The 26,730-nt window shown below is 42.5% G+C and overlaps 1 protein-coding gene across 5 annotated transcripts in view; it reads left to right on the top strand.

Annotated features, from left to right (window-relative positions):
- BTBD9 (BTB domain containing 9) overlaps positions 1 to 26,730 on the top strand; it is a 157,350-nt gene that overhangs the window by 93,175 nt on the left and 37,445 nt on the right. For all 5 annotated transcript variants that reach the window (XM_083732478.1, XM_083732476.1, XM_083732475.1 and 2 more), the window contains exon 8: positions 7,029 to 7,218. In XM_083732478.1, the coding sequence (XP_083588604.1) occupies positions 7,029 to 7,218 (190 nt within the window). The remainder of the gene's footprint in view (positions 1 to 7,028; positions 7,219 to 26,730) is intronic.

Genomic DNA, 26,730 nt, shown 5'->3' with positions numbered 1-26,730 from the left:
CCCACCCATGCCTGGCACTGGACAGATATGTGGGCAGCTGGCTTGGGGTAAGCAGATGAGCACTTTTTGTGCCAAGGAGTCTATTTTTCCATTCTTGTCAGTACTGTGAAGCCTATTATTATGAAGGAAGTTCCATAGGAAGGTCCATAGGAAGTTGTGCCACTTACTTCTCAGACATAAAAAGGACACAAAGGAACAGGGTATCATGTTGTACAGCAGCCTGAGCAATTTTACTTTTAAGGCTTGTCTTACGTGCCTACTCAACCTCTTTGATCTGCAGAACTGGTACCTTCACAAGTGCCATATAATGTCTTTTCTGCATCTGCTTGATGCAGCCACACAGAAAGACAGACTTATATGCTTTGGCAACTCCCAGGCACTATTGCTATACTGTTTTAGATGTCTGCTAAACACTTTTTTTTTTAAAGGAAGCCTATCCATACACATAATTATTATCTGTTTATTATTGATTATTGTTTTATATTGTCCCTTATCTCTCTAAATAAATATTTTACTATACTTGTGCTGCCATAGTCTTCCACTTGTATGATTGGAGAATTAGACTGGCATATTTACTTGCCTGAGTGTGAGTATCCCCTACAGTACTAATTATTGTAGCGCAAGAAGGCATGTTGTGCCTGGAGATGGTGGCCAGGAACCTTTCCCAAAGATTGGTGAATGAAAACATCAGCTGTGCTTCACTAACGTCTCACAGCTGTCCAATTTGTGTTAGTGAAAAAAAGAGACTGGGTGCTGCTTATAAATTACCGTACCTTCTAGAATTCTGTGTTACTGGTTGCTCTTCCAAAAAAGGAACCAAAAAAGGAAGTCCTATAGAAGCACAAAGGTTCAGTAAGTTTCTTATGCTGCCTTGAGGGTTTTGGTTGTTGGAACTATTTCTTAGCAACGTTCCCCACCCCCCTTATATACAGAACTGTGTGCATCTCTATCTTTCCAGGTTGCTTTCAGTTTATTGTCCCATCTTTGTACTACTTCATAACACTCCAAGGGACAAAACAGTGAGTAATGGGTGCAGAGCAGGCGATGGAGATAAAAAATTGGATGTCCTTGGTTATCCTCTAGGGAATGCTTCCCCGAACGATGAATCACTGTACCCTTATTTGTGCATCCTCTTGTGCCTTAGGAGAAATTGTTTAAAATGTCGGGTAAGGGAGAAGATGAATAAATAATCATTCATTTGTCTCTTGCTCAGTGGCAGTTATTATAAAAATCATTTAAACATCTAGCAAAGGGAAAAAGTCAAATCAATTTCTTAGCAGTACACCTTGGTGTTGTGAAATATTACTGTGCCTTTCACTTAGTGAGGCATCCAGAAGGTGCTGTTCCCTTGTCCAGTTTAATGTCTTTTCTGCATGAAAGCCATTGCCACCCTGTTATTTCTTTCCCCTTTAAAGGTTAGCTGTCTTTTAAATTTGCACAGGTTTTCCTAGCAACAGCTGTCGGCTTTTCAGTAAGCATACCCTTAGGAAATTATGAAAATTTTAAGACCATCTAAATAGTGCTGGGACTACAGTGAATATGAGATACATGGCCAGTTTTATTTACTGCTATACATTTTTTCTCTGGATCTACAGACCTGTCTTCCTAGTTCATATTTGATTTCTTTTTTCCAGACCAGTAACAAAAGCTGATCTCAGAGGCCTTTAAAGCACCTGTAGCTTTTGAAAGAAGGTTCCTCACTGAGTAGTTCATTAATTTCCACTTGTACATTCTCAGATTCGAAACCTCCATACTAGTAAACAGTAACACTGGACATTTATATTGTTTAATTCCAATATCCAGGGCACTTTACATTTTCTTTTAATGCAACAAAATATACAATAACAGCATGAATGTACTACATTTATTGTTGGGCTGGCGGGGGCAGGTGGAACATAGCATTTATATTTAATGATTGTACATATTATGAAATTATTTCAATTTTTTCTTTTTTCTTTTAATTCTTATGGAAAGTCCAGGATTATTATATCCACATTGCAGGTAGGAATGAGATTCGGGGAATAGGCTTGTCAAAAGACACATAATGAGATCATAATTGACTTGAGGCTTAAAGAAGGGGAAATCGCTTAAAATCTTGGTGACTGTACTTTACCAGCTTTCTGGGAAACCCAGCCAGATGGGTGGGGTATAAATAGTAAATTAGTAGTAGTAGTAGTAGTAGTAATTTTGTACTGCAGGAATGGGGAACCTCATGCCCAGGGGCACAAATGCAACCCTCCAGATCTCTCTGTCTGGCCTACAGGACTCTGCCCAGACTCTCCCTCTTCTTGGCCCTGCTTTCCTTGAATGACTTTGCCTGGCTGAATTATGTTCTTGAACTGTAATAGTTTATCCACAGCTCCGCTTCCAGTAGTATTTCAGTTGGAGCTTGATGTCATTTTGTTTGTTCCAGTCATTTCTCATTTCCACCCATGTTATGTTTGTCATAGTCACTTAACTTCCTTATTAACTTCCTTTAAAAAAAATAAAAAATCTCAGACACATCTCTGGTTTAAGTCTGTAGACCTACAGCAGGCAAAAAAAAAAAAAAAAAAAAAAGTGAGGATGGGACCCACTCTCATATCATCAGAGTGACTTGAATGTATGACTGGGAGCCAGGAAGCCATACTTGGCACTTAATCTATATCTCACAGAGCCAGAAATGGATGCACCTATCCCTAAAGTTGCTACAACATACTCAATGGCAGACAGACTTTCCTCAGACTGCTTTGTGGTAAATGTATTGATGCTACCTAAACTGATCTTTTGTTTACTTCCCTAAGAATGCAGAAATCTGAGATTAAAGGTACTGTTCAACTGTGGCATTTGGAAGTTTTCTTAAGGACTAATAGGACTGCCTTTGTACTCCATTTCAGTAACTCAAGAGTCTAGGATAAACTCCCATCGCTACTTCCAAAGGCAGCATGGATTTTATTGCCAAGACATGGTCAAACTAGACATGATAGGAAAATAATGTTTCTTGTGCATGTGTATCCCTGTTTATGCGTAAACCAAAGAGCAGTGTTTATGTCTTACTTTAACGTGAAAAACTAATATTCACTAGATGTATAAATGAGCAGACTTGGCGAAAAGCAGCTTACAATGTTCCTAAAATGAAGGGGATGAAGGTTCAGATCCCCTAACCTGCATGCTGCTTTTCATGTTTTTGGTTTTTTTGTATGTGTGGATTAGACTAGCATATGAATCAACAAACATGGTTGTCTCTGTTGCATCTATTTTGGCCCACAGACATAAAAAAATAACAATAGTGCTCTACTTTAACATTTCGTAATTTGTTAGAAGGAATAAGTACTGCCATTGGGGTTCTCTTTGTGTATGGCTGAATAATAGTGAGGAGATACCTTCAAATTGGGTTTAGCAGTCGTAACGCCAGTGATCCTGAGTCAAATAACATCCCCTGACTTTTAAAAAGTAGTCATATTAGAAAGAAACTAAGGTGGAAAATACTCAGGAGAAGATATATGCCTGAGCACAATTTTTCCCTTCACTCGTTTTTCATCAGGTATCATCGGAGACAGTAAAATTACATGTCATCTTATCTTCAAGTATAGTTAATATAGATAGTCTTTAGGTCATGTCCTGGAAATAACACTGCCTTTTAAAACTTTTTTTTGTGTCAAAATCAAATATATTGGCAATCTGTTGGCCATAACCTGTTACAGGATAAGAGTCAGGAAGAGTAACACACAAATCATATCCTTCTCCCTCACCCCCTGTGGTTTCCGCTGCTGTTTCTGCCTTGGTCCATTTTAAAATTCTGCTTGCTTCCAGAATGTCTGCATTTTGTTAGCATGTATCATTTTACATTCTATGGCAACAATATGCTAAACTTGGGCAGAACTGTTACGTGCACAAAGAATGAGAACAGTAATTTTCACCCTTGTATCCCATTCTTGTTTTTCTTTTCTCTTGCAGCACGCATTACTTAGCTAGTTGAAGGACAGAAGAAAAAATGCAGAAAAACATAGAAACAAGATACTGTTGGTTTTGGCAGTCCACTTTTATAAACAAAGTGACACAAATTGAGGCAGAAATTCCTCAGGGATAAGAGAAGGGAACCAAAAGACTGAAAATGCAGCACAGAGCAAAGTCCCTTCCAGATGGTGTTTTAAATAAATTTATCAGGCGGGTATGAAAGACGATAATGAACATTCAGAATGGGGAGTGGCAGCTTTCCCTTGGGAGCCGAAACAACATGGTACTTTCTGTACATTGCAATTATTTGATTGCTGTCTAATTTCCCAGTGTGCAAAACAGTACAAAATCATTAATACAGTATATATCAAGAACTTTATTAGAGAATGGCAAGTTGAACAATTGCTTTGGTAAATGAATAAATAAATAGCATTTTGTGTTGAAATGGATTATATAATAAATAAACATTAAACCAGATTTCAAGAACACATCCTTAAAACCAATATGCACATCAGTAAATTGGAATAAATTAATTTGTGAATAACGTCCTAAAATATATACTAGCTACTGAATACTACAAAAATTCCAGAGTGCTAAATCTTGATGGGCTAAGAAAATATTGGTTGCAAATGCTTTGATATAAAACAGCAACAAAACAATTGTTACAAAGCTTTGAAATACCTTATCCCCATTATGAACCCGAAGGGAAGCATTTGATTATTTAACCTGAAACAAGCCATCTGTACATTTGAGCGATATTATTATTTATAAAGCTCCATAAGCGTGTTTTGATTTTATTGTATACAGTTTTTAAATTGTTCTGCGCTGCTTAGGGAGCCTTGTTGTTGAAAGATGGGCTGAGACTTTTAAAAAATAAATACATAAACACTTTATGCAATAGAATAAAATGAATTGGGAGGAATTACGAGAGGGAAGAGAAGGATCAGAGAGAGGCAAGAAAGAGATGAATATGAGGAAATGTAGATATATTTATTTATTTAAAGTCTGCAGGAGCAAAATGCAAAATAGGTCTGAGGATGGATCAGGAGAAAAACAGTGGAACTATCTAGGTGTTTGGGGACAAAACATTTTTGTAAGGGAGACATTTGTCTACCAGGAAAGGTGGTAGACCCAAGTACGGTAACTTTTTCTTCACTGTCGGCTTATGTCAGACTATAGCAACATAATTCAGGTCTCAGTACTAAAGGATTCACAGCATTAACCATTTCCTAGTTGCTTGTGTAATTAGGGATTTGTGAAGCATTAGCTTCAAGTTCTCCATGGTTGAAAACATTTTGGAAAGACACACATATAATGTTGGTGTACTTTATAGTAACATCAGACAAAAGGACTCATGTAGTGGACAGCTTCCATGATGATCGTGACTGCAACACATGAAGCAGGAATAAAAGTCATGAAAATAATGTCTGCTCCTTCAGGAGGTTGTGGACTAGCTTTCCTTGGAGGTTTTTAAGTAGAGGTTGGATTCCTGCATTTCAGGGGGCTGGCCTAGATGACCCTTGGGGTCGCTAACAACTCTGCAATTCTATGATTCTTGAACTTCAGCTGAAGCACTTGAAAACACCTATTACACATTTACACAGAGAGTCCAGTGAGCCTCCTCCAGCTTGGATTGCTCAGTTGGTAAGAGGACAGTGCTGATGCCAAGGTTGCAGGTTTGATCCCTGTATGGGACAGCTGCATATCCCTGCATTGCAGGGCTTTGGACTACATCAGTGGTTCTCAACCTGTGGGTCCCAGATGTTGTTGGACTACAACTCCCATCATCCCTGAGCTCTGCCCTTGCACTCAGAATTAAAGATTCATAAGAATCTGTGCTGCCTTCAAGAGTCCCTCAACTTATCTGAAACCACAACTGAATGGCATAAGTAGGCCTGGGGAAAACTGTAGTGTTAGCAAGTGATCTTCCAGCACTCAGGCCCACTTGAAGAGATTGCAACCAGGATCGCCTAAAACAGTTTGCAAAGGAAGGTTCACTAGGCAGTTTAAATTATTATGTGGAGTCCACCAGTTCTAAAGCGGCAAGTGTTGTGTTCCTGGATCAACAGTGAAAACAATACTGCCCAATGCTGTAGCTTCTTTATTGCCAGTACCACTGCTTTTTTTTAGTCACTGTGCATTAGGAGTTCGTTAAAAGGTTGGTTGGCATCTTGTACGCCTGCTTCTGGCAACTCCTGCAGCCAAGCTGGTGCCAAAAAATATTACTCTGGTTTCCTTTGGTGAGGCCAAAAGGGAGTCATCATCTGGGTAGCCCAGGACCTTCATACACACCACCCAGGCCTTCACCCTGGAGAGTGTTAGCTATTTCGCTCCTCTGATGCTGCATTTGTGATTGGTGTAAATCACATACCTGTCTGAGAAGAGTGTGGGAAACGGAAGGCAGTCTTACTGTATGTACTTTGTAATGTATTTTCACTTTTACTTGTGCTTGTTGTTCTCTCGGAGCTGGAGAGAACGGACACCATTATGCTTTTGTCTGTACATAGTGTGTAAATAAATAGTAGATTAGCTCTGCGATGTCTCACGCTTCTTGCTGTGTTATGCCAGAAATGTAGTGTGCATATACCATCTGGTATATGTCGCTAGAAGCACACTGGAAGAGAAGGGAGATGCTCAGAATTCTGGGGGCTTGCAGGCACCCCCAGGGCGTTTTCCACTTTGGTGCTGCTAACACAGTGGATTCACTTCACCCCTAGAGGTGCACTCCATTGTCTCTCAAGACAGACAGGTGCCAACAACCAAAAGAAAAAAGTGCATTGCCATTCCTGTCCTGGTCCACAATTCCATGTTGATCCTACTGTTGAGGTTGTCTGCTTTCAGCAAAACAATTGCTATGATATTAACCTTTCTAAATACTTATTTGCAATCCATAATTTTGTTCTAGGGCTGCTTTGGAGTTAAAGGTTCTCTGGCCTGCCCTGGTTCAGACAGTTCTCCCATTCTTATTCATTATTAATCTATGCTCTGAATCATCAGCCCATGTGTTCCTGCTTATTTTTATTCTTCCCCAGAAATAGAAATGGATGGTTGTTTGTGCCTGCTTTTGATCTCTTTCGTATTTTAATTTTCAGTTCCCACTGAGAACGTTGCAACGGTTGCAGACTGTGCCAGTGTGATTGAGGGCGTCAGCCGAAGTCGCAATGCCTTGCTGAATGGAGACACAAAGAACTATGACTGGGATTCTGGGTATACATGCCATCAGCTAGGCAGTGGTGCTATCGTAGTGCAGTTGGCACAACCTTACATGATTGGATCAATTCGGTAAGATTTCTTTTTTATAAAAAGCTAGTTCACTAAGGGGAAAATTCATGCCTCCTGGATACCTTCCATATACAGCTTCAGTTTCTTTAAGCAGCATCTGAAACAACACCATGTGTTAGTTGTTAAGATAGAGGATGGTGTATTTTATTTATAAATCTTTTGCTATGTTATCTTTTTAAGTTAAATAAATAAAAGGGGGTGTGTGTGTGTGTGTGTGTGTGTGTGTGTGTAATGTATAAAGGTCAGTTGCTTTTCCTTGCTATGGGAATATTCTTGTGTCGCAATAGCAATCAAAACATAACTTGAAAAACAAATCATGATGCACATTTAATATTAAAATAGTGACATAAATTGTTGTTGGGGATTGCATCAGAAACAGAGTGCTATAGATATTATTATTATTATTATTATTATTATTATTATTATTATTATTATTATTTTACTATTTCTGCATATTCATCACAATATGCATAGCCCCCAAACATGCCTCTGTTAATCTACCTAATTCAGTTTTTTTATTGCTTGATGTAGTTGGAAATCATAGGCTTAGAAGATTCAATTAGTGCCATTTTCAATGTCTGTTGTCTGGCTAATTCTGTGTTTTCTTAAAATAGACAGATATTTTCTCCAGTTTACCTCCTCAACTATGAGGCTTATGGGGCAATGAGTATATTGGATAGAATGTTGGTGTTAGACCAAGGAAACATGGATTCAAGGCCATGAATTTTACCATGTGATCTTAGATGGAGAAATAGTAACAGCAAGGGTAAAAATATAAAAGCTAAAGGTAAATGACCCCTGAAAGCTAAGTCCAGTCACAGACGACTCTGGGGTTGTGGCGCTCATCTTGCTTTACAGGCCGAGGGAGACGGCGTGTGTCCGCAGTTTTTCCGGGTCATGTGGCCAGCACGACTAAGCCGCTTCTGGCGAAACCAGAGCAGCGCACGGAAACGCTGTTTACCTTCCCGCCAGATCGGTACCTATTTATCTACTTGCACTGATGTGCTTTCGAACTGCTAGGTTGGCAGGAGCTGGGACAGAGCAACAGGAGCTCAGCACATTGTGGGGACTCGAACTGTTACCTTCTGATCAGCAAGCCCTAGGCTCAGTGGTTTAGACCACAGCGCCACCCGCATGGGTAGAGAAGCCTTTTCTTTCTGGGCGCCATGGGCCAGTAGTGCAATGGGGGCAGAGGCAAAACTGGGCAGAACGGTGAATACGTTTTGTGTGTGTGTCATAGGTTAGTTTTTACACACATATCCTTCTCCGCCCTCCATCCAAGGAAGCAAGAGGAATCAACAGAGTTCAAGGCACATTCCAGCCAAGCAAATGCACTCAAAGAGGGTGTGAAGCATGACCAGTGGGGTGGAGTTGGGGGGGGGCTGGGGAGAATTTCAGGAGCCAGATAGAGAGGCTTGGAAGGATACATTTGGCCTCTAGGCCTGAGATTTCCCCCTACCTGCCTTACAGGGTTATTGTGAGGGTAACACTGCAGTCAGAGCAAGTACACTGCTCTGAGCTCCTTGAAGTAAAGGCCAAATAATGCACTACATAATTCATACTTACTACATGCTTACTATAAATGTAAGTTGAACTATTCAAGATGCATTATCAAAGAAACATGGCAAGAGCTTTGGATAATTCCAAAATCCTTAACTCCAAACGAGATCTTCAGAAGGATTCCCCATGCATGTAATATTTTGTATTTAAAAAACAAAACAAAAATAAGACACCAGAAAATGCATCCAGGACAGACATTCTGTAAAATAAGCTACGATATGAGTCAATATCCTTTTTATAAGATCAGATCCTTATTTTAATTCCTCACAATTCATTTTTTCAAATGCTTAGTGAATGTATTTATTTTTTAAAAGTCTTAGCCCATCTTTCAACAAGGCTTCCTAAGCAGCTCAGAACACTTTAAAAACAGTATATTATAAAATTAGGAGACACTTATGAAGCTTTATAAATAATAATACTGCGCAAATGTGCAGATGGCTTGTTTCAGGTTAAATAATCAAATGCTTTCCTTTGGGCTCATGATGGGGATAAGGTATTTCATTTTTTAAAAAAAATAATTTTTATTAACCGGCCAATCAAATCAAATCACATCACATAAATTCCAAATTACAAAGCCGAATTTTAAATTTTGTTGAGGGGACCCATATCTCAAGATCCGAAGGGGGATTCTGATCATCTTCTTGCTACTGCGTTAATGTCCAAATCAGTCCAAACAAAGTTCATAATTCTATCCAGTCTTATCTTGCTGTTTCCACATCACATCTTGTTCATATATTTTCTCTTTTTTCTTTATGATCTCTTCTGATAGTCTCCTTAAGCCGATAAACACCAATAATAATCCTGTGTGAATTTTTCCGTTCTTCCAATCCTCAAATCGAGATGGTTTCCATATATCATTGCCTTCATAGATAACATCGCTCTTTCCATCATTAATTACAGAACTGTCATTCTTAAGCCCCTCTGAGGAGTTTCACCCACAATATAAAAACAGCTCTATTTCTCTATTTCTCCTCCCAGACTTAAGTCCTCCGACAGAACTTCCCAATATGGCGACGGTATTTTTAACTGCGTCATTCCAAAGCCCTTATACATTCCACGCTCTTCTTAAAACATGCTTTGGTTCGAAAGTTTATCTCCATACAGCCTTAAATCCACAGCTTAAGTCCTTAAAATGACATTTCTGACTTGTGAGGGGGGGGGGATAAAGGAAAGAAAGGAAAGTTTTTTTTCCCTCCCCCATCAGTCCCTTTGCCATACCATAAAGGAAAGAAAGTTTTTTTCCCCTCCCCCATCAGTCCCTTTGCCATACCGAGTCTTGGCGTATCTTCTCATGATTTATACTTGTTCCTCCGACTCGTCTTGTTTTATCAGAGATCTCCTCTGTTAGCAGTCTTTACTCCCCCTCCTTCCTTGAAATATGTGCATTCGCTTCATCCAAATTGTTTCTTTTGAAGTTCTTGCAGCCAGTGGTGTGGATCAGAGACGGCGTCCTGGAGCGCCGAAATCCCACAGGAGGGCATTGTGCCTAGTGCCCCCATCCCCACAAATTCGGGGATGGTATAGGGCACAGCAGGCAAGGGCAGTCCCCCCACCCACAATCCTGTGGGGGGTAGGGAGGCTATTTACTCCCATCACAGCCTCCAAATTACCTTGTGTGGGTCGGAGAGATGTTATTGTCAGCCATCTTCTGATGCGCCCCTAGTGGCCCCTCCGAGGATAAGGTATTTCAAAGCCAAAGCTTATAACAATTGTTTTGTTGTTTTAAATCAAAGCATTTGCAAAATCCTTGCATTTAGTAATGCTTTTCTCTGTCCCTTACGCTTTTGGTATCAAGACACTTTCATAAGTGAGGGATAAAATAAGGTATACTCTTTTCAAGGAGGCTGTACTGTTTTGGCTTTTTCCTGTGTGCTTTTGGGAAGTGTTGACATGCCACATATGACAAAATGAAAAAGAAAAGATATCTGAAATTACAGTGCATCAGTGCAGTTGGATGAAACTGCAGATCTCCCTACACTTGCAGGGATTAGTGAGAGTGAAACTTCACAGACAGGCATTTATGGCTTACAAGTAGATCATTGACCTCCTTGGTAACTGGATATGGCAGCTACTAGTGACATACAGGTTCATTTTGTCACAGGGAAGTTCTTTTTTATTTCTGAAATACCTTCTATATTTGAAAGTAAATATATTCGCATATAATCAGTTTTACCACCAACACCCTCCAAACAAAGCTCTCAGGCAATGTACTCCCTCCTCCCCTTCCTTACTTCATTAGTATAGATTAACTCCTCAGGTTTGCTTATAGTTAGAGAGCAACTTTCGTTGCAAAAGGCTTTGCAGTCTTTATATTGTTGGTCCTGACAACAGATATATTTCACTACTATACCAGATGTATTGATAAAAGAATTGCCGAGAAAAGCCTACCACATTGTTTAGGGATTTGAATTATTATAATCTAGTGGTGTTAGAGTCTCCAGGGAGTACTGATCAATGCTGCTAAAACAAATGCATCTCACTTGTGTGGTGCATCTAGACTCACATGTCACCCTAGCAACTTACTGTCCATACATAGTGGAACTTTGGCTTCTCCTGCATCTGTTGCACAGCACAGATTGGGCTTCACAGTTAACTGCAGGATTCTGAGGAGATCCAAATGTATCTTCTATTGATCACTAAAAGTTATCAAGTGACCTTCAATGTAAGTTATCTTAATATTTTATTCTACGCCCCCCCAAATGTATACCGTATTTTTCGCCCCATAAGACGCACTTTTTCCCCTCCAAAAATGAAGGGGAAATCTGGGTGCGTCCTATGGGGCGAATGCAGGCTTTCGCTGAAGCTTGGAGAGCGAGAGGGGTGGGTGCGCACCGACCCCTCTCGCTCTCCAGGCTTCAGGAAGACATCCGCAGCCTGGGCAGCCCTGCAGGAGGTCAGGCAGGGATGTCTAGGCTGCGGATAGCAGCCTGCTTCCTGGAGCGTCGGGCGCCCTGAAAGCAGAGCGCCCGGCGCTTCGGGAGCACATCCGCAGCCTGGGCAGCCCTGCAGGAGGTCCGGCAGGGCTGTCTAGGCTGCGGATAGCAGCCTGCTTCCTGGAGCGTCGGGCGCCCTGAAAGCAGAGCGCCCGGCGCTTCGGGAGCACATCGTAGCCCGGGCAGCCCTGCAGGAGGTCCGGCAGGGATGTCTAGGCTGCGGATAGCAGCCTGCTTCCTGGAGCGTCGGGCGCCCTGAAAGCAGAGCGCCCGGCGCTTCGGGAGCACATCCGCAGCCCGGGCAGCCCTGCAGGAGGTCCAGCAGGGCTGTCTAGGCTGCGGATAGCAGCCTGCTTCCCGGAGCGTCGGGCGCCCTGAAAGCAGAGCGCCCGGCGCTTCGGGAGCACATCCGCAGCCCGGGCAGCCCTGCAGGAGGTCCGGCAGGGATGTCTAGGCTGCGGATAGCAGCCTGCTTCCCGGAGCGTCGGGCGCCCTGAAGCAGAGCGCCCCGCGCGCCGGACAGACATCCGCAGCGTGGGGAGCCCTGCAGGGCTCCCCACACTACGGATAGCAGCCTGCCGCCGGGTGGGCGGAGCGCCCTGAAGCAGAGTGCCCCGCGCGCCGGACAGACATCCGCAGCGTGGGGAGTCCTGCAGGGGTTCCCCGCAGGGTTCCCCACGCTGCGGATAGCAGCCTGCCTCCCGGCGGGTGGGGCGCCATGAAGCAGAGCGCCCCGCGCGCCGGACAGACATCCGCAGCGTGGGGAGCCCTGCAGGGGTTCCCCGCAGGGGTCCCCACGCTGCGGATAGCAGCCTGCCGCCCGGCGGGTGGGGCGTCCTGAAGCAGAGCGCCCCGTGCGCCGGACAGACATCCGCAGCGTGGGGAGTCCTGCAGGGGTTCCCCGCAGGGTTCCCCACGCTGCGGATAGCAGCCTGCCTCCCGGCGGGTGGGGCGCCCTGAAGCAGAGCGCCCCGCGCGCCGGACAGACATCCGCAGCGTGGGGAGTCCTGCAGGGGTTCCCCGCAGGGTTCCCCACGCTGCGGATAGCAGCCTGCCTCCCGGCGGGTGGGGCGCCCTGAAGCAGAGCGCCCCGCGCGCCGGACAGACATCCGCAGCGTGGGGAGTCCTGCAGGGGTTCCCCGCAGGGTTCCCCACGCTGCGGATAGCAGCCTGCCTCCCGGCGGGTGGGGCGCCCTGAAGCAGAGCGCCCCGCGCGCCGGACAGACATCCGCAGCGTGGGGAGCCCTGCAGGGGTTCCCCGCAGGGCTCCCCACGCTGCGGATAGCAGCCTGCCGCCTGGCGGGTGGGGCGCCCTGAAGCAGAGTGCCCCGTGCGCCGGACAGACATCCGCAGCGTGGGGAGTCCTGCAGGGGTTCCCCGCAGGGTTCCCCACGCTGCAGATAGCAGCCTGCCGCCCGGCGGGCGGAGCACCCTGAAGCAGAGCGCCCCGCGCGCCGGACAGACATCCGCAGTGTGGGGAGCCCTGCAGGGGTTCCCCGCAGGGCTCCCCACGCTGCGGATAGCAGCCTGCCGCCTGAGGCAGACATCGGCCAGCCCCACAAGCTCAGGGAGGTGCAGCGCCCTTCCTCGACCTGGTTTGGTTTCCCCGACCTGCTTTTGGGGGGGAAATAAAGGAAAAAAATTTTTCCTTTATTTCCCCCCCAAAAAACTAGGTGCGTCCTATGGGACGGAGCGTCCTATGGGACGAAAAATACGGTATATTGAAGTACTTTTCTTTAAAGTGATATTTTTATGATTTTCACACATAGATTTTTTATCATTCAGATGACGCATTAGCTTTTTAGAGGTGACCAGGCAACTGTCTCTGTTTTTCATTCACAGTTATCGCAAAAAGTCCCATTTCAAACTTGGAAACAGTTATATTTAAAAAAATCTAAATTGTGTGAATTACAGCTATTATCTTCTGGACAATTATATTATAAAACTTACACATTTCATAAAACCTACATATGGTACATACCAAACTCTATAGACCGGGAGCCAGCGCTGTCCGCAGACACTTCTGGGTCATGTGGCCAGCGTGACAAGCTGCATCTGGCGAACCAGCGCAGCACACGGAAACACTGTTTACCTTCCCGCTGGTAAGCGGTCCCTATTTATCTACTTGCACCCGGAGGTGCTTTCAAACTGCTAGGTTGGCAGGCGCTGGGACCGAGCAACGGGAGCGCATCCCGTCGCGGGGATTCGAACCGCCGACCAAGCGATCGGCAAGTCCTAGGTGCTGAGGTTTTACCCACAGCACCACCCGCGTCCCCTATCTATAATACTGTGTATTTAATTACACACCACACCTTTATTTCACACTTGCTCCAAAGATGTGACGGGGTTAACTTTATCCTCACAATATCCCTGTAATATTAGCAAGCTACTTGGAAAATAAACTCCTGGCAACATGCACAACAGAAGCTGCCATTGTAGTATAAGTTTATTCTCTCAAAATACTATTCTTGCTTGGTATGTACCATATGTAAGTTTTTTTTCATGCTGAATATAATTACTAGAGTAAATCAGTAAAAAATGTATTACATTTGTTCTGCACGAAAGGTATTACAAAAGATTTTTATGTATATCTAAAAACACCACACATTGTAAATTGGGCCCTATACATATCTCTTTACAGAGACCTACTAGTACAGTGGTACCTTGGTTTATGAACTTAATCCATTCCTGAAGTCTGTTCTTAAACCAAAACCGTTCTTAAACCAAGGCGCGATTTCCCTAATGAGGCCTCCCACCGCCGGTGCCCTTCCACCTTTCGGATGGTAAAGTTGTCAAACCAAGACTATTTCTGGTTTTGCGGAGTTTGTAAATCGAATTGTTCTTAAACTGATCTGTTCTTAAACCAAGGTACCACTGTATTGTTTTAATGTGTCTATTTTTAAAAATCTAAATCCACCAAATGTGTTGCTAAAATAAGAATAACAAACTTGTCAAAATTCTAGTGGGATTTTTCAGTGGCAGCTTAATGTTACATTTTCATCCATTTAAAGTATTCAAAACACATTATTCTTGTGTTTTTTTCAGCACTGAACCTCCTCACAATAGCTCTGTGTTGCGGTCCTCAGAAACAAACAATCCAGCAATTTTGTTTTTTAGAATTTGCTTCCCAAAAATGTATCAAAGCGCTTTAACAATAAAAACATCAACAATAAAAAATGTATATAAAAACAGTTTCAAGTCCAATACAGACGTAGAACTCCACTTAAAAGGCTTGTTGAAGAAGGAAAATCTTCCACAGCTGCCAAATAGACTGTGCCAGTCTGATATGTGATGGCCGGAATTTCCAAAGTAGGTGCCACTGTGTTAAAAGCCCAGTTCTTATGCCATACAATATGGACTCCTATAGACTGCAGTGATCAGTTGGGTATATAAAGGATTAGGAATCTTTTAAGTACCCTGCCCTCAAGAGCTTTGTACACCAGTACCATCACCATGAACTTGTACACCAGTACCATCACCATTGCCATTCTTCCGGCTGTGGTGTAACATGATGCCAATATTCTGTTCCAGTGAGTAGTGAACTACTGCATTTTTCACTAGCTATGGGGCAGCCCCATATATCGATTGATCAGTTATCCAGATCTGGGAACCACTCACCCACAATCCCTTCATCTTGCCAGTTTGTTGGCCCTCATCCAAACAGTCACCAAGTCCAGGCACTGGTCCAGGGCTTGCATAGCATCTCCTTTTTCAGATAAATAATGCTGGACATCATAGTTCTGATCCTACTTGGTCGTTCCTAGAGAGTGAGGCAGGGAGAGTACTCTTTGGCCCCATGGAGCATGGGTAGGCAAACTAAGCCCCGGGGGCCGGATCTGACCCAATCGCCTTCTAAATCCGGCCCATGGACGGTCCAGGAATCAGCGTGTTTCACCTGAGTAGAATGTGTCCTTTTATTTAAAATGCATCTCTGGCTTATTTGTGGGGCCTGCCTGGTGTTTTTACATGAGTAGAATGTGTGCTTTTATTTAAAATGCATCTCAGGGTTATTTGTGGGGCTCATTTCCCCCTCCCCCAAAAATATTGTCCAGCCCCCCACAAGGTCTGAGGGACAGTGGACCGGCCCCCTGCTGAAAAAATTTGCTGACCACCTGGGAGCCTTCAGTGTGGCGTTTCACAGGGTGCAGTTTTATCCCCTGTGCTTTACTACATGAAACCAGAGTGGGGTTATTCAGAGTTTTGGAGTAGGCTGTCAGCAATATGCTGGTGACACACATCTCTACTTTTCCTTTACATCTGCAGGTGTGGCAGTGGATGCGCTGGACCATTGTCTTGCCTCAGTACAGTGGTACCTCGGGATGCGAACGGGATCTATTCCAGAGCCCCGTTCGCATCCTGAACAGAACGTAAGACGCGCATGCGCGGGTCGCGTTTTGCCGCTTCCGTGCATGAACCTGATGTCATTTTGACCGTCTGCACATGCCCAAGCGGCGAAACCCAGAAGTAACATGCTCCGTTACTTCCAGGTCGCCATGGAGCACAACCCGAAAATACCCTGAAGCGTATTTATCCTGAGGTATGACTGTAATGGACTGGATGAGAGCCAAGAAGCTGAAGCTCAATCCAGATAACCCTGTTAGTAGGCCCCAGTGTTAATCCCTAGACAGGATAGATGGGAAGTTGCCCACTGTTGATGGGGTTACACACACTCTGAAGGAGTGGGTACGTAGCTTGAAGGTCCTTCTGGATCCTTTGCTGTCACTGGAGGCTCAGGTGGCCTGAGTGGCATGGAGTGCCTTTCATCAGCTTTGGCTGGTGGCCCTGCTGCACCCCTATCTTGACTGGGATAACCTAATGTCTGTTGTCTGTGCTCTGGCAACCTTGAGGTTACATTACTGCAGTGCATTATACCTAAGACTGCCTCTGAAGACTGTTCCAAAACTTTGACCGGGGCAAGACAGTTTGAGCATATTACACTGATCCTGGCCCGATTGCACTGGCTGCCAATTAGTTTCTTGGCCCAATTCAAAATGCTTATTTTGACCTTTAAAGTCTTAAGTGACTCAGGACTGCAGTATCTCAAGGCCTGCCTCTTTCCTTATGAACCGACCCAGACCCTGCAATCACCACCTGAGGTCCTTCTTTGTGTGCCTTATCCATGAGAGGTCCATAGCATGACACAACACAATAATGGGTCTTTTCTGTGGTGTCTCCCTGTTTGTGGAATGCCCTCCCCAGGTAGGCTCACCTGGCACCGTCATGACATATCTTTAGGCACCAGACGAAAACATTTCTCTTCAAGCGTTCAGCTGATTAACATTCTATGGCTTTTTAAATGTGTTCATGGGAGGAGAATTATTGTTTTGTTTTATTATGCATATAATAATTGTCCTGATGACCCCAAAGACACATTATATAATGAACTTTTTTAAAAGGCTTTAAAAATCCTTTTCAAAAAACCCAGAAACAATGCTGAAGTCACCAAAAAAGAGAGACATTTGTTCCTATATGCAGCATGTGTGTTACTAGTGCAAAAATGGAAAAGGCACCAACAAAAGAAGAATGGCATATCAAACTGTTACAATATGCAGAGCCAGCAGGGATGACCACTAGAATCAGAAACCAAAATGACAAAGGGTATAAAGAGGACTGGAAATATTTTTTTGAGTATATGAAAAAGTATTATAAACAGACAATCAACCTAGCAGTATGGCAAGATTCTCAGCAGTGTAGGAAATAGTCAAAGTTTATATAAGGAGTTCTGATAGATGGGATGAACCAAGAAAACGTGAGAAAAAGAGGAGAAAAAAGGAACCATGGAAGGAGAGGATGGGAAGCCAGTTAAGGAATGTCTTTTGGATTTCTGTTTATTTATGGACTTTCCTCCCTTCTTTCTTAATTTCAGAGATTCTTCTCTTTTCGTACCGCTTTTGTTTATATCTTGTTGATATGGGAATGTATCAGAAATGCAAATAATTATAATAAAAACAAAGACATAATATATAATGTAGGGCCACAGTGAAATACGTAGCATTTCTAGTTCTACAGGGAAACCTTGTGAAATATAAGAAAAGGATAGAACTGCCAACTATCAGCTAATCAAGAGCACTTACAATCCTCTATATATATATGTATAATGTATATAATACAGGTTTTGGTGTCCTCGGGTGTCTTCCCGTGTAAAAGTTGGGGTGTCTAGGCGACGTTTCGACGAGGTCTCACTCGTCATCTTCAGGCTGGTGCTTTCGGCTTCTTGTTACTGGAACAGAGCGGGATCTCAATGTTTGAGTTCCTATAAATACTGTAGAGGGGGTGTGGTGTCTAGCCTCCAATGTTCTGGGCAGAGAGGAAGTTCCCAGGCTAGTGTGCCTTTTCTTCTTTTGTTCCTTAATTACTTGAGAGATACCTTGAGTGATTTCTTGAGTGATATCCTGAGTACCACTTAGGTGGGTCATTAGGTGTGGATTAGTTGCTAAAGTCTTTGTGTCTTGACCTCTTGAACTTTGTGAAGAGTTTTCCTGAGAAGATGGCTGTATTGCACTTAGTTGTGCTTTGGCTTGGCTTCGTGTATAGGGGCGAGCTGTGGTTTTGTGGCTTGTGTCAGCCAGATCTGTGTAGGGATTGCAGGGGGGTGCAGCATCCGGAGGTGCCACCATGGATTGGCTACTGGATGGTGTCAGTAATTCATCTGTGGGGAGGGTCTGGGTTTGGGTCTGGTGTGGTTGATTGGTGTTGGCGTTCTGTGTGCCTCTGGATTAGACACATCCCGCTTGCCAGACATCTGGAAATTAGCCCTCCCCACAAAAACTGACACCAGATCCAGAGGCACACAGAACGCCAACACCAATCAACCACACCAGACCCAAACCCAGACCCTCCCCACAGATGAATTACTGACACCATCCAGTAGCCAATCCATGGTGGCACCTCCGGATGCTGCACCCCCCTGCAATCCCTACACAGATCTGGCTGACACAAGCCACAAAACCACAGCTCGCCCCTATACACGAAGCCAAGCCAAAGCACAACTAAGTGCAATACAGCCATCTTCTCAGGAAAACTCTTCACAAAGTTCAAGAGGTCAAGACACAAAGACTTTAGCAACTAATCCACACCTAATGACCCACCTAAGTGGTACTCAGGATATCACTCAAGAAATCACTCAAGGTATCTCTCAAGTAATTAAGGAACAAAAGAAGAAAAGGCACACTAGCCTGGGAACTTCCTCTCTGCCCAGAACATTGGAGGCTAGACACCACACCCCCTCTACAGTATTTATAGGAACTCAAACATTGAGATCCCGCTCTGTTCCAGTAACAAGAAGCCGAAAGCACCAGCCTGAAGATGACGAGTGAGACCTCGTCGAAACGTCGCCTAGACACCCCAACTTTTACACGGGAAGACACCCGAGGACACCAAAACCTGCATTCCTGTACCCGTGAAAATCTACGAAAGCAATGTATATAATAATCTACACACACACATCCCATATGGGGGAGGGAGCAGAAGTTCTGTACTCAATGGATAACAGAGTCTAGACCTGGGGTTATGAGCCAAGGAAGATTAATTCTGTGACTGCCCCATTTTAAAGCGAAACTCCTCTTCTCTATTTTTAATGGATACATATTCTCCCCCTAGAGTGCTAGGCTCTGAGATTCTTACTAAAATGTAAGGTGGTGCAATCAAATTTTTATTACACTCATTGCTACCTATTTCAATTAATGGACTTCTAGCAAGGTTGATGCTTCTGAGGCAAATGTTTAATATTCTGGATATTGCAGGAAGTGAGCCGGATGAACTTCAAGTTCACTCAGCATTTCTTCCTACAGCCCAGAGGGCAAGATTGACTAACGAAGGCTAATTTAACATTTTCTTCTAATATAAGAAGCCTTTGTAGCAGAAACAGCATTGCCCTAAACTGTTTTTTCCCTGTGATGTGTGCAGTTCTGCCTCCTTCACTTAAACATTCTCTTTCTATCCTAGTGTATCCAGCACAGCACAACCTAGCCTACTCATTAATGTTTGCTGCGGTACCTTGCTCAGAATACATTTGAAGGATTAGTATGTGGCATGAAATGTGGCCCTTGTGCCCAAAGTGCACTAGTGAATATTTATACTGGCACCTGAGAGGCATTTTGTGGTAGTCTGAAAGGGCAGTTCATGCAGACTGAATTCTGTGCAACATGTATTTTTCTTTAGTTTCTAATTATTCAGATGGTATCATGGAGAGGCAAATAAGAAACTTCAGTTGGGCTACTGTTGGCTTGTGCAAAAAAGTACAATTTACCTCTTTTTAAATTCCCTTCAGGGGTTTAGGTGGGTCAGCATTGAAAAAACAGAAAGGTAACAGTTCAATCAACCAGGCCACATGTTGCTGACCTGGAAGTTGCTATTTTGTCCCCATATGCATGAATACTTGTCAGCAGAGGATAACACCTCAAACATCTTGCCTTACCCTATAGATGCCCAATTGACTTCTTCAGTCTGCCAAACTGCCACACAATACTCGTTCTGTATTTGTAAATAATAATAATAATATTTTGGTGTGGCAGCACCCACAATTTGGGACTCTGTGCCTTTTCACATCAGGCAGGTTCTTTAACTGTACAGGTGCCTTCTAAGAACATGTTTGTTTAGACAAGCCTACATAGTTACGTGGAATGTTTACATGTAAATTCTATGAAATAAACAAGTAAACTAAATCTCATGAAGTTCACTCTAATTTACATAGTCATTACGTTACTATAAAACTCTTTATCCTGTTACACTGAGACATTTTAGGAGTGATAGCACATTTTACCTTACTGCATTTTTAGCTATTCTCATCCACAGTTGTGTGTTTTGAATCAACTTAATATAGGCTTCAGCACTGTGGACAGCACTTAGCGCTCTGTGTGGCTCTAGATAATGTTCGATAGCAATACGGTGGTACCTCGGGTTAAGAATTTAATTCGTTCCAGAGGTCCGTTCTTAACCCAAAACTGTTCTTAACCTGAAGCACCACCTGAAGCACTTAGAGGCTAATGGGGTCTCCTGCTGCCGCTGCGCTGCCAAAGCACGATTTCTGTTCTCATCCTGAAGCAAAGTTCTTAACCCAAGGTGCTATTTCTGGGTTAGCAGAGTCTGTAACCTGAAGCGTATGTAAACTGAAGCGTATGTAACCTGAGGTACCACTGTAGTTCATCCTGCACTATACAGAATTCAAGTGTGTCCACAGAACCTGTTTGCAAAGAAACTTCTAGAATTTACTAGCCTTCTTACTAGCATCTTACTGTACCTTCTTACTAGCCTTGAATATTTGAACCGAGGAAATGTATTGGGAATCTGAGGGGAGATGCCCACACAGCAAAAGTTACCCACAGTTCCAGCCACCACACACAGGCAACTTAAGATCCAAAATAGTTTACTACTGTAGAAGATTAGGCTTTAGTAATACAGTTCCAGACGTTGATATACATATAGTTTGTAAGCTTTGGAGATGCAGATACAGATATATACAATTACAAAGTATCTCTGTTGTTCCAGCTTCAAAACGGAAAAAAGACTCCGACTTACAGAGGGACTCATTGACTGACATGCCTTAACCACTTATATAGATGGCACTGGGCCATTGCCATAGCAACTGGCTTGGCTGACCATGCACCTGTTGGCTTATCTCATACATGGGATGATTTGTGCTCATGAAGAAAATTAAGCCCTTCCTCCATGTCCAGTTTCTCCAACAGGAAACTACAAAGTCCCGTAATGATAAAAAGTATTCTCTTGGGGGAAAATAATAGATTCCTTGGAGGGGAAATACATATGTTTTTGCTTTTATCCATACTTGTAATTAAAAAGTGTTACAATGATTTATATCTGTGTTTATCTCATCACACATCTAAGATTCTGCCCTTAAGTTGACAGATATTTTTAATAAGCAAGTTAGCTACAATCTTGCTTAGAGGCACCAAAAGACTTTTACAGCTACGTAGAAAGATAGTGGGTGAGAAAGCAGAATTTCAGATAGCTGAGTCTTTCTTCTGACCAAGTGTGCAACGATGCCTTTGGGAATTCTGACTGAATCAGCTCTAAATTTTTAATTTGCAGGAAGTCAGCACTAATGAGAACTTTAGTTTTCCTTCAGAAGCCTTTTATTTTTGCTTCTGAAATGATGACTTATTAATATTATTAACAGCCAGGCTTAAGCAAAGGGTTCTGGAACAGCTTTTGTAAAGCTTGTTTTGACCAGCCTATCTTAACCCCAGACAGTGTCAAAGGTTTTAGAGATGTGGAGGGCAGTTTATTATTGAATGTCATGCCCTTTAGGTAAGCAGGCTTCTGAATTAGTGAATATTTTACCAGAACCTAACAGGGTTTATGCTTATCTCATAGCTATCAACCAACAGCATCATTAAAGGGGGGAAATGAGGCTGCTGGTAGTGCAGGGTGAAATAATTTTTGCAGAAATAATGTTTTTATCAGCAGTTGAAAGTAAACAAGATATCTTCAATAGGAATAAAGGAATACATTAAAGAAAACTTAAATATTCTTCTAAGAAGGCTGTATGCGGTCTATAGAAAAAGTTACACTTTTATTTTGGTAAGAGAAAGATGTGTAGTTGAATTGCATTTTAAATCTAATGTAGAAGCAGCGAGTTTTTCAGTTTCTTTGGTGACATGCTGCTGTCATTTGATATAGGCATGATAAAGACCATTCATAAATTTAAGAAAAGTCCTGCTTGTTAGCTCTCAGATGGCCTATAAAAATATTTATGGAAATATACTGCATTGCTTCCTAAATTTAAAAGTTAGGAGATTTCCTCAGATTAAGAAAGGTACCATTGAGTGCAAGAGTATGCCTGCATGGTTATTGAACAGATTTAAGGAAGCTGTAGAAGGCAATAAACATTTGTTCAAAAGGGGGGGGGGGTAGAGGAGCAGATTGCTAAAAACATTAATCCAACAATAAATATGTCTTTAAATGTGTATCAGAAGCAGGAAACTGACCAGGGCGGCTGGCCAGATTTGCACTCTTCAGGGTGTCTGAATATCTACTGATAAAAAAGTGAAATGCTGGCTGTAGGTTTTAGAGGGCCCTTGGTTCCAGACTTCCTCCATGGACCACCTTCTGTCATTGAGTCTTCTCATCACTATTATCAACAGCTATTTCTGTTGTTGTTCTTCCAAAACATTAATCCAGTTTCAAAAAGCTTTTGACAAAAGTACCTCATCAAAGACTCCTGAATACGCTTAGCAGTCATAATAATAATAAATAATAATAAATTTTATTTATATCCCGCCCTCCCCAGCCGAAGCCGGGATCAGGGCGGCTAACAACAATCAAAGAATCAAACAGGCATAAAATCATGGCATAAAAGGAGACTTCCGGGTTAGCGCCATCGTCTAATGGCGGATTCCCTCCGAGCTCCGGAGGGAATCGACTCAGTAGGGGACGGGTCCTGCGGCGGCGACGTGGGGACCCTCAGAAACCACAGGCGCGGAAGCCTGTGGACCTGGTGACTCGGCGGGCACCATTTGTACCCCCCCGACCCGCGAAGGAGCCTTTTTAAAGGCTTCGGAACGGGGGACGGGGAGCGGCGCGGTGCTGAGAGTCGACTGCTTCCCCTACGGAGTGAAGCCGCATGCCATGGTTGGAGAGCGCTGACTTCTTTCTTTGAACATTTGGACTAAAAGTAAAAATTTTCTTTGGATTAGGCACGATCGGGGAAGGCGCAAAGAGGAAGTCCGTCTCCCTGCCTTGTAAACAATTTAAAGCAAGGACTAGATAACTGTGGTTGAGAGAACATCCTCTTCTTTAGTGGATAAAAGCAATTAATTTCACGTTTTGGCAGTATAAGTGATCTTTGCTGGAGGATAAGAGTTAATTTTGAGAGCGGAAGTGTCACCCCCCCCCCCAGGACCCGGGAGTGATCCGTGAGAGAGCCTGTTGAAGAGACATAGAAGATTTTGACAGCTGTCAAACTAGCTGTCAAAGTTGGGAAGAAAAGAGAACTTTGTTTCTGGTGTCTCTGCTGGTTAGATTTGTTGCAATCTGGTTATAAATTGTTGAAAACAAAGAAGAACAAGTTAATTGGACTTTTGGGTTGGAACTGGAACGAATACTAAGTAACTAGAATCCCTCTAGAGGGGGTTCAGGGACATTACAAGAATGGCTGCAAGTGGAAAAATACTGACTGAACTGGATAGGGTTTTCTTTCTCTTGGGAAAGTTACAAAAGCAAAGTGATGTTTTGGCTACAAATGTTACGACACTGAATGAAACAGTAAATAAACTTACTGAATCTGGAAGGGACTTGACTCAAGTCTTTGCAGCTGAACAAAAAGTTTTTGTAGCTGAACAAAAAATCTGAGAAAGTGGAGAAAGAGATACATGATGATCTGGAGGGAAAGGAAGGAGGAGCTACAATGCCGCAGATGATTAAGGAGAGCCAGAGGCCTGTTAAGATGGACATAGAGGAAAATAAGATCTGGATCATGAAAATCTGGTTTGAACTGAAGAATGAAGAATTGAGAGATCTCCTTATGTGGAGATCTGAAGACCTATGGATTACAAATTTGACCAAGGTGGAAGCTGGAGCTTTTGGAGCATTTGGACTTAAAAGAAGCAAGAAACAAGATTTGGGCTTCACTCTTAAATATGGAGGTCTGGCTGGAAGAAAAATGGACATTATTGGGACAGAGCTTCTCCGAGACTTGGTGTTTAATATAAAGGACTATAAAAAAAACCCGGCAGAGAGGAGTTGAGAGAGAATTAAGAGCCTCGGATGTGAGGTCTCCAGGCTGATAAGCAGTTAGACCGACGGATATTTGTTGGGGATCGAAACCGGGAAAGGGGGGGGTGAGGTTTGGGAATCCAAAGGGTGTACAATTATATTTTGTTTTTGTTTTTTATTTTGTTTTGTTATTAGTATAAAAATTGGGGAATTCGTGGAAGGGAATTGGGGTCGACCTTAGAAAAAGATTTTAAGAATGGGTACTGACGTATAAAGACTGATGTTTATAAGTTAAAATTGATTATATAAAATGAACTAAATATAATAATGAACTATATATAATAAGATTAAAAATTGGGGATAAGAACTTGTTGAACTAAAAATTGGAATTGGAATACAAGAAGGGGAGGCGTGGGGAAGTCATGGAAATAAGTTATTGAAAATAAGGCTTGTAAATGTGGAGTGTTTCTTTTCCTTTTTAAATTTTTTTCTCCTTTTTTCTTCTTTGAAAATTTCAATAAATATCTTTAAAAAATAAAAATAAAATCATGGCATAAAAGAAGTCATTTTGTGGAACACTGGTTATGAAACAAGAAACAGAGAATAGGAATAAATGGACAGGTCTCCCAGTGGAAGGATGTTGACAGTGGACTTCCCCAACTTCTTCATAAATGATTTAGAATTAGAGCAGTGAAGTGGCCAAGTTTGCTGCTGATCCTAAATTGTTCAGTGTGGTTGAAATAAATAGAAATTGTGAAGAGTTCTGAAAGGATCTCTCCGAAGTGGCTGGTAAAATGGCAAATGCAATTCAATGTAAAGAGGTGGTTGTGAAATTAAAAAAACAACAACTTTAGATTCCCCAAAAGTTCCATTATTTCGAGCTCTTAGTACACCTGCTCTCATGAGAGTCACAAGGGTCTTTAAGCTCAATCAGAATGCAATAACATTTATGCAAAACATTCAGTACACAAGGTACAACTTTAACTTTCCCAAATTCACAATGGAAAAGAAAAACTAGTTTCAACATTCCTCAACCTTTATAAATAAAAATGTTTGCCCTTTAGCATCAGCCTGCAAACAATATCTTCCCCATCCTAGAAGATTGCAGTTAACATGTGAAAGCAGAATATTACAAAATATTTGTTCCAAAGCTAGCGGTCAGCTTCACCTTTAGTTCAAGCCAACCTGCTTTTTGGTTTAAATGGAGCAGAGTTCATATCTTTAATCCTTAACAACTGGTGGAAACCAATTTGTTTTGGGAGGAGCAGGGTATCAGAACACATATTTCGAAAGATAGGTTTGGGGTTTGTGTTTTTTTGTAGCTACGGTTTGGTTTGGTTTGGTTTTGTATAATGTTGTTTTCCCGCCTCCTTGTCTTTCTTAATTTTTCTACATATTGTTATAAAATTAGGTGGTTTTGGTTTTTTAAAATAAAGAGAAATTATTCCCAGTGGTGAAAATAAAAGCACATCGAGAAGAGTTTCAGAAGAATCTTTCTAAACTCGGTGAATGAACAACAAAATGGCAAATGAGGTTCAGTGAAACTGTAAAGTGATGCATGTTGATGGGTGGGAGGAATCATAATTCAACATAAACACTGCAAAGTCAGTGTGTGTGCGCCGTAAAAAAAGCTAATTTGTTGCTAGGGATTTTAAAGAAATGAATCAAAATTGAAGCTGTCAGTATAGTCATAGCTTTATACAAATCTATGGCTAAACACCCTTAAAATACTGTGCACAATTTTGGTTCCCTCTTCTCAAAAAGGCTATTGTGCATCTGGAAATTATGCATTGTAACTGAATGGCAGGATATTCTGGACAGATGATGCAGTATAGTATTTCATAGTGCAGAAATTAATAAACATAAGTATGTTAGGTGAATTAACCTCAGTGGGTCTGAACAAAATTTCATTGAATACTACTCCATGTTCTTAGGAATCTAAAATGTTATATAAATCAGGGGAGTTGGCTACCCAATTAATCTTTGGTTTCATGTGGAAGAATCCCTAGGGATTCCATAGAAATCATCAAATGCCATCATTGTCTATTATGTTTGTATCATAATTATTGTGTGTGCCACTTTCCCCCCCAAAAGGGAGACTAAATTATGAAAATTGCAATAATTATGTTCAGTAATTGTGTTGTAGAAGGGTAGGCTTTCCACAACAACAGTGCAAAACGCAAGCAATGCAGGTCAATTTTACACTTTCTAGTCAGTGCCATTTAACTGAATAAGCACCAAGGCATAGGCCTTTTAACTCTGGACCTGGTAGTAAATTAAACCCTTAAGGAAAAGAGCAGAAGTTAAAAATCACAATCAGCACAATGTAGCTTGCCATAACATGCAT

Source organism: Podarcis gaigeae (assembly GCF_964106915.1).
Source record: "Podarcis gaigeae genome assembly, chromosome: 3".
NCBI lineage: Eukaryota > Metazoa > Chordata > Lepidosauria > Squamata > Lacertidae > Podarcis > Podarcis gaigeae.
This window is presented reverse-complemented; position numbering and strand designations above follow the sequence as displayed.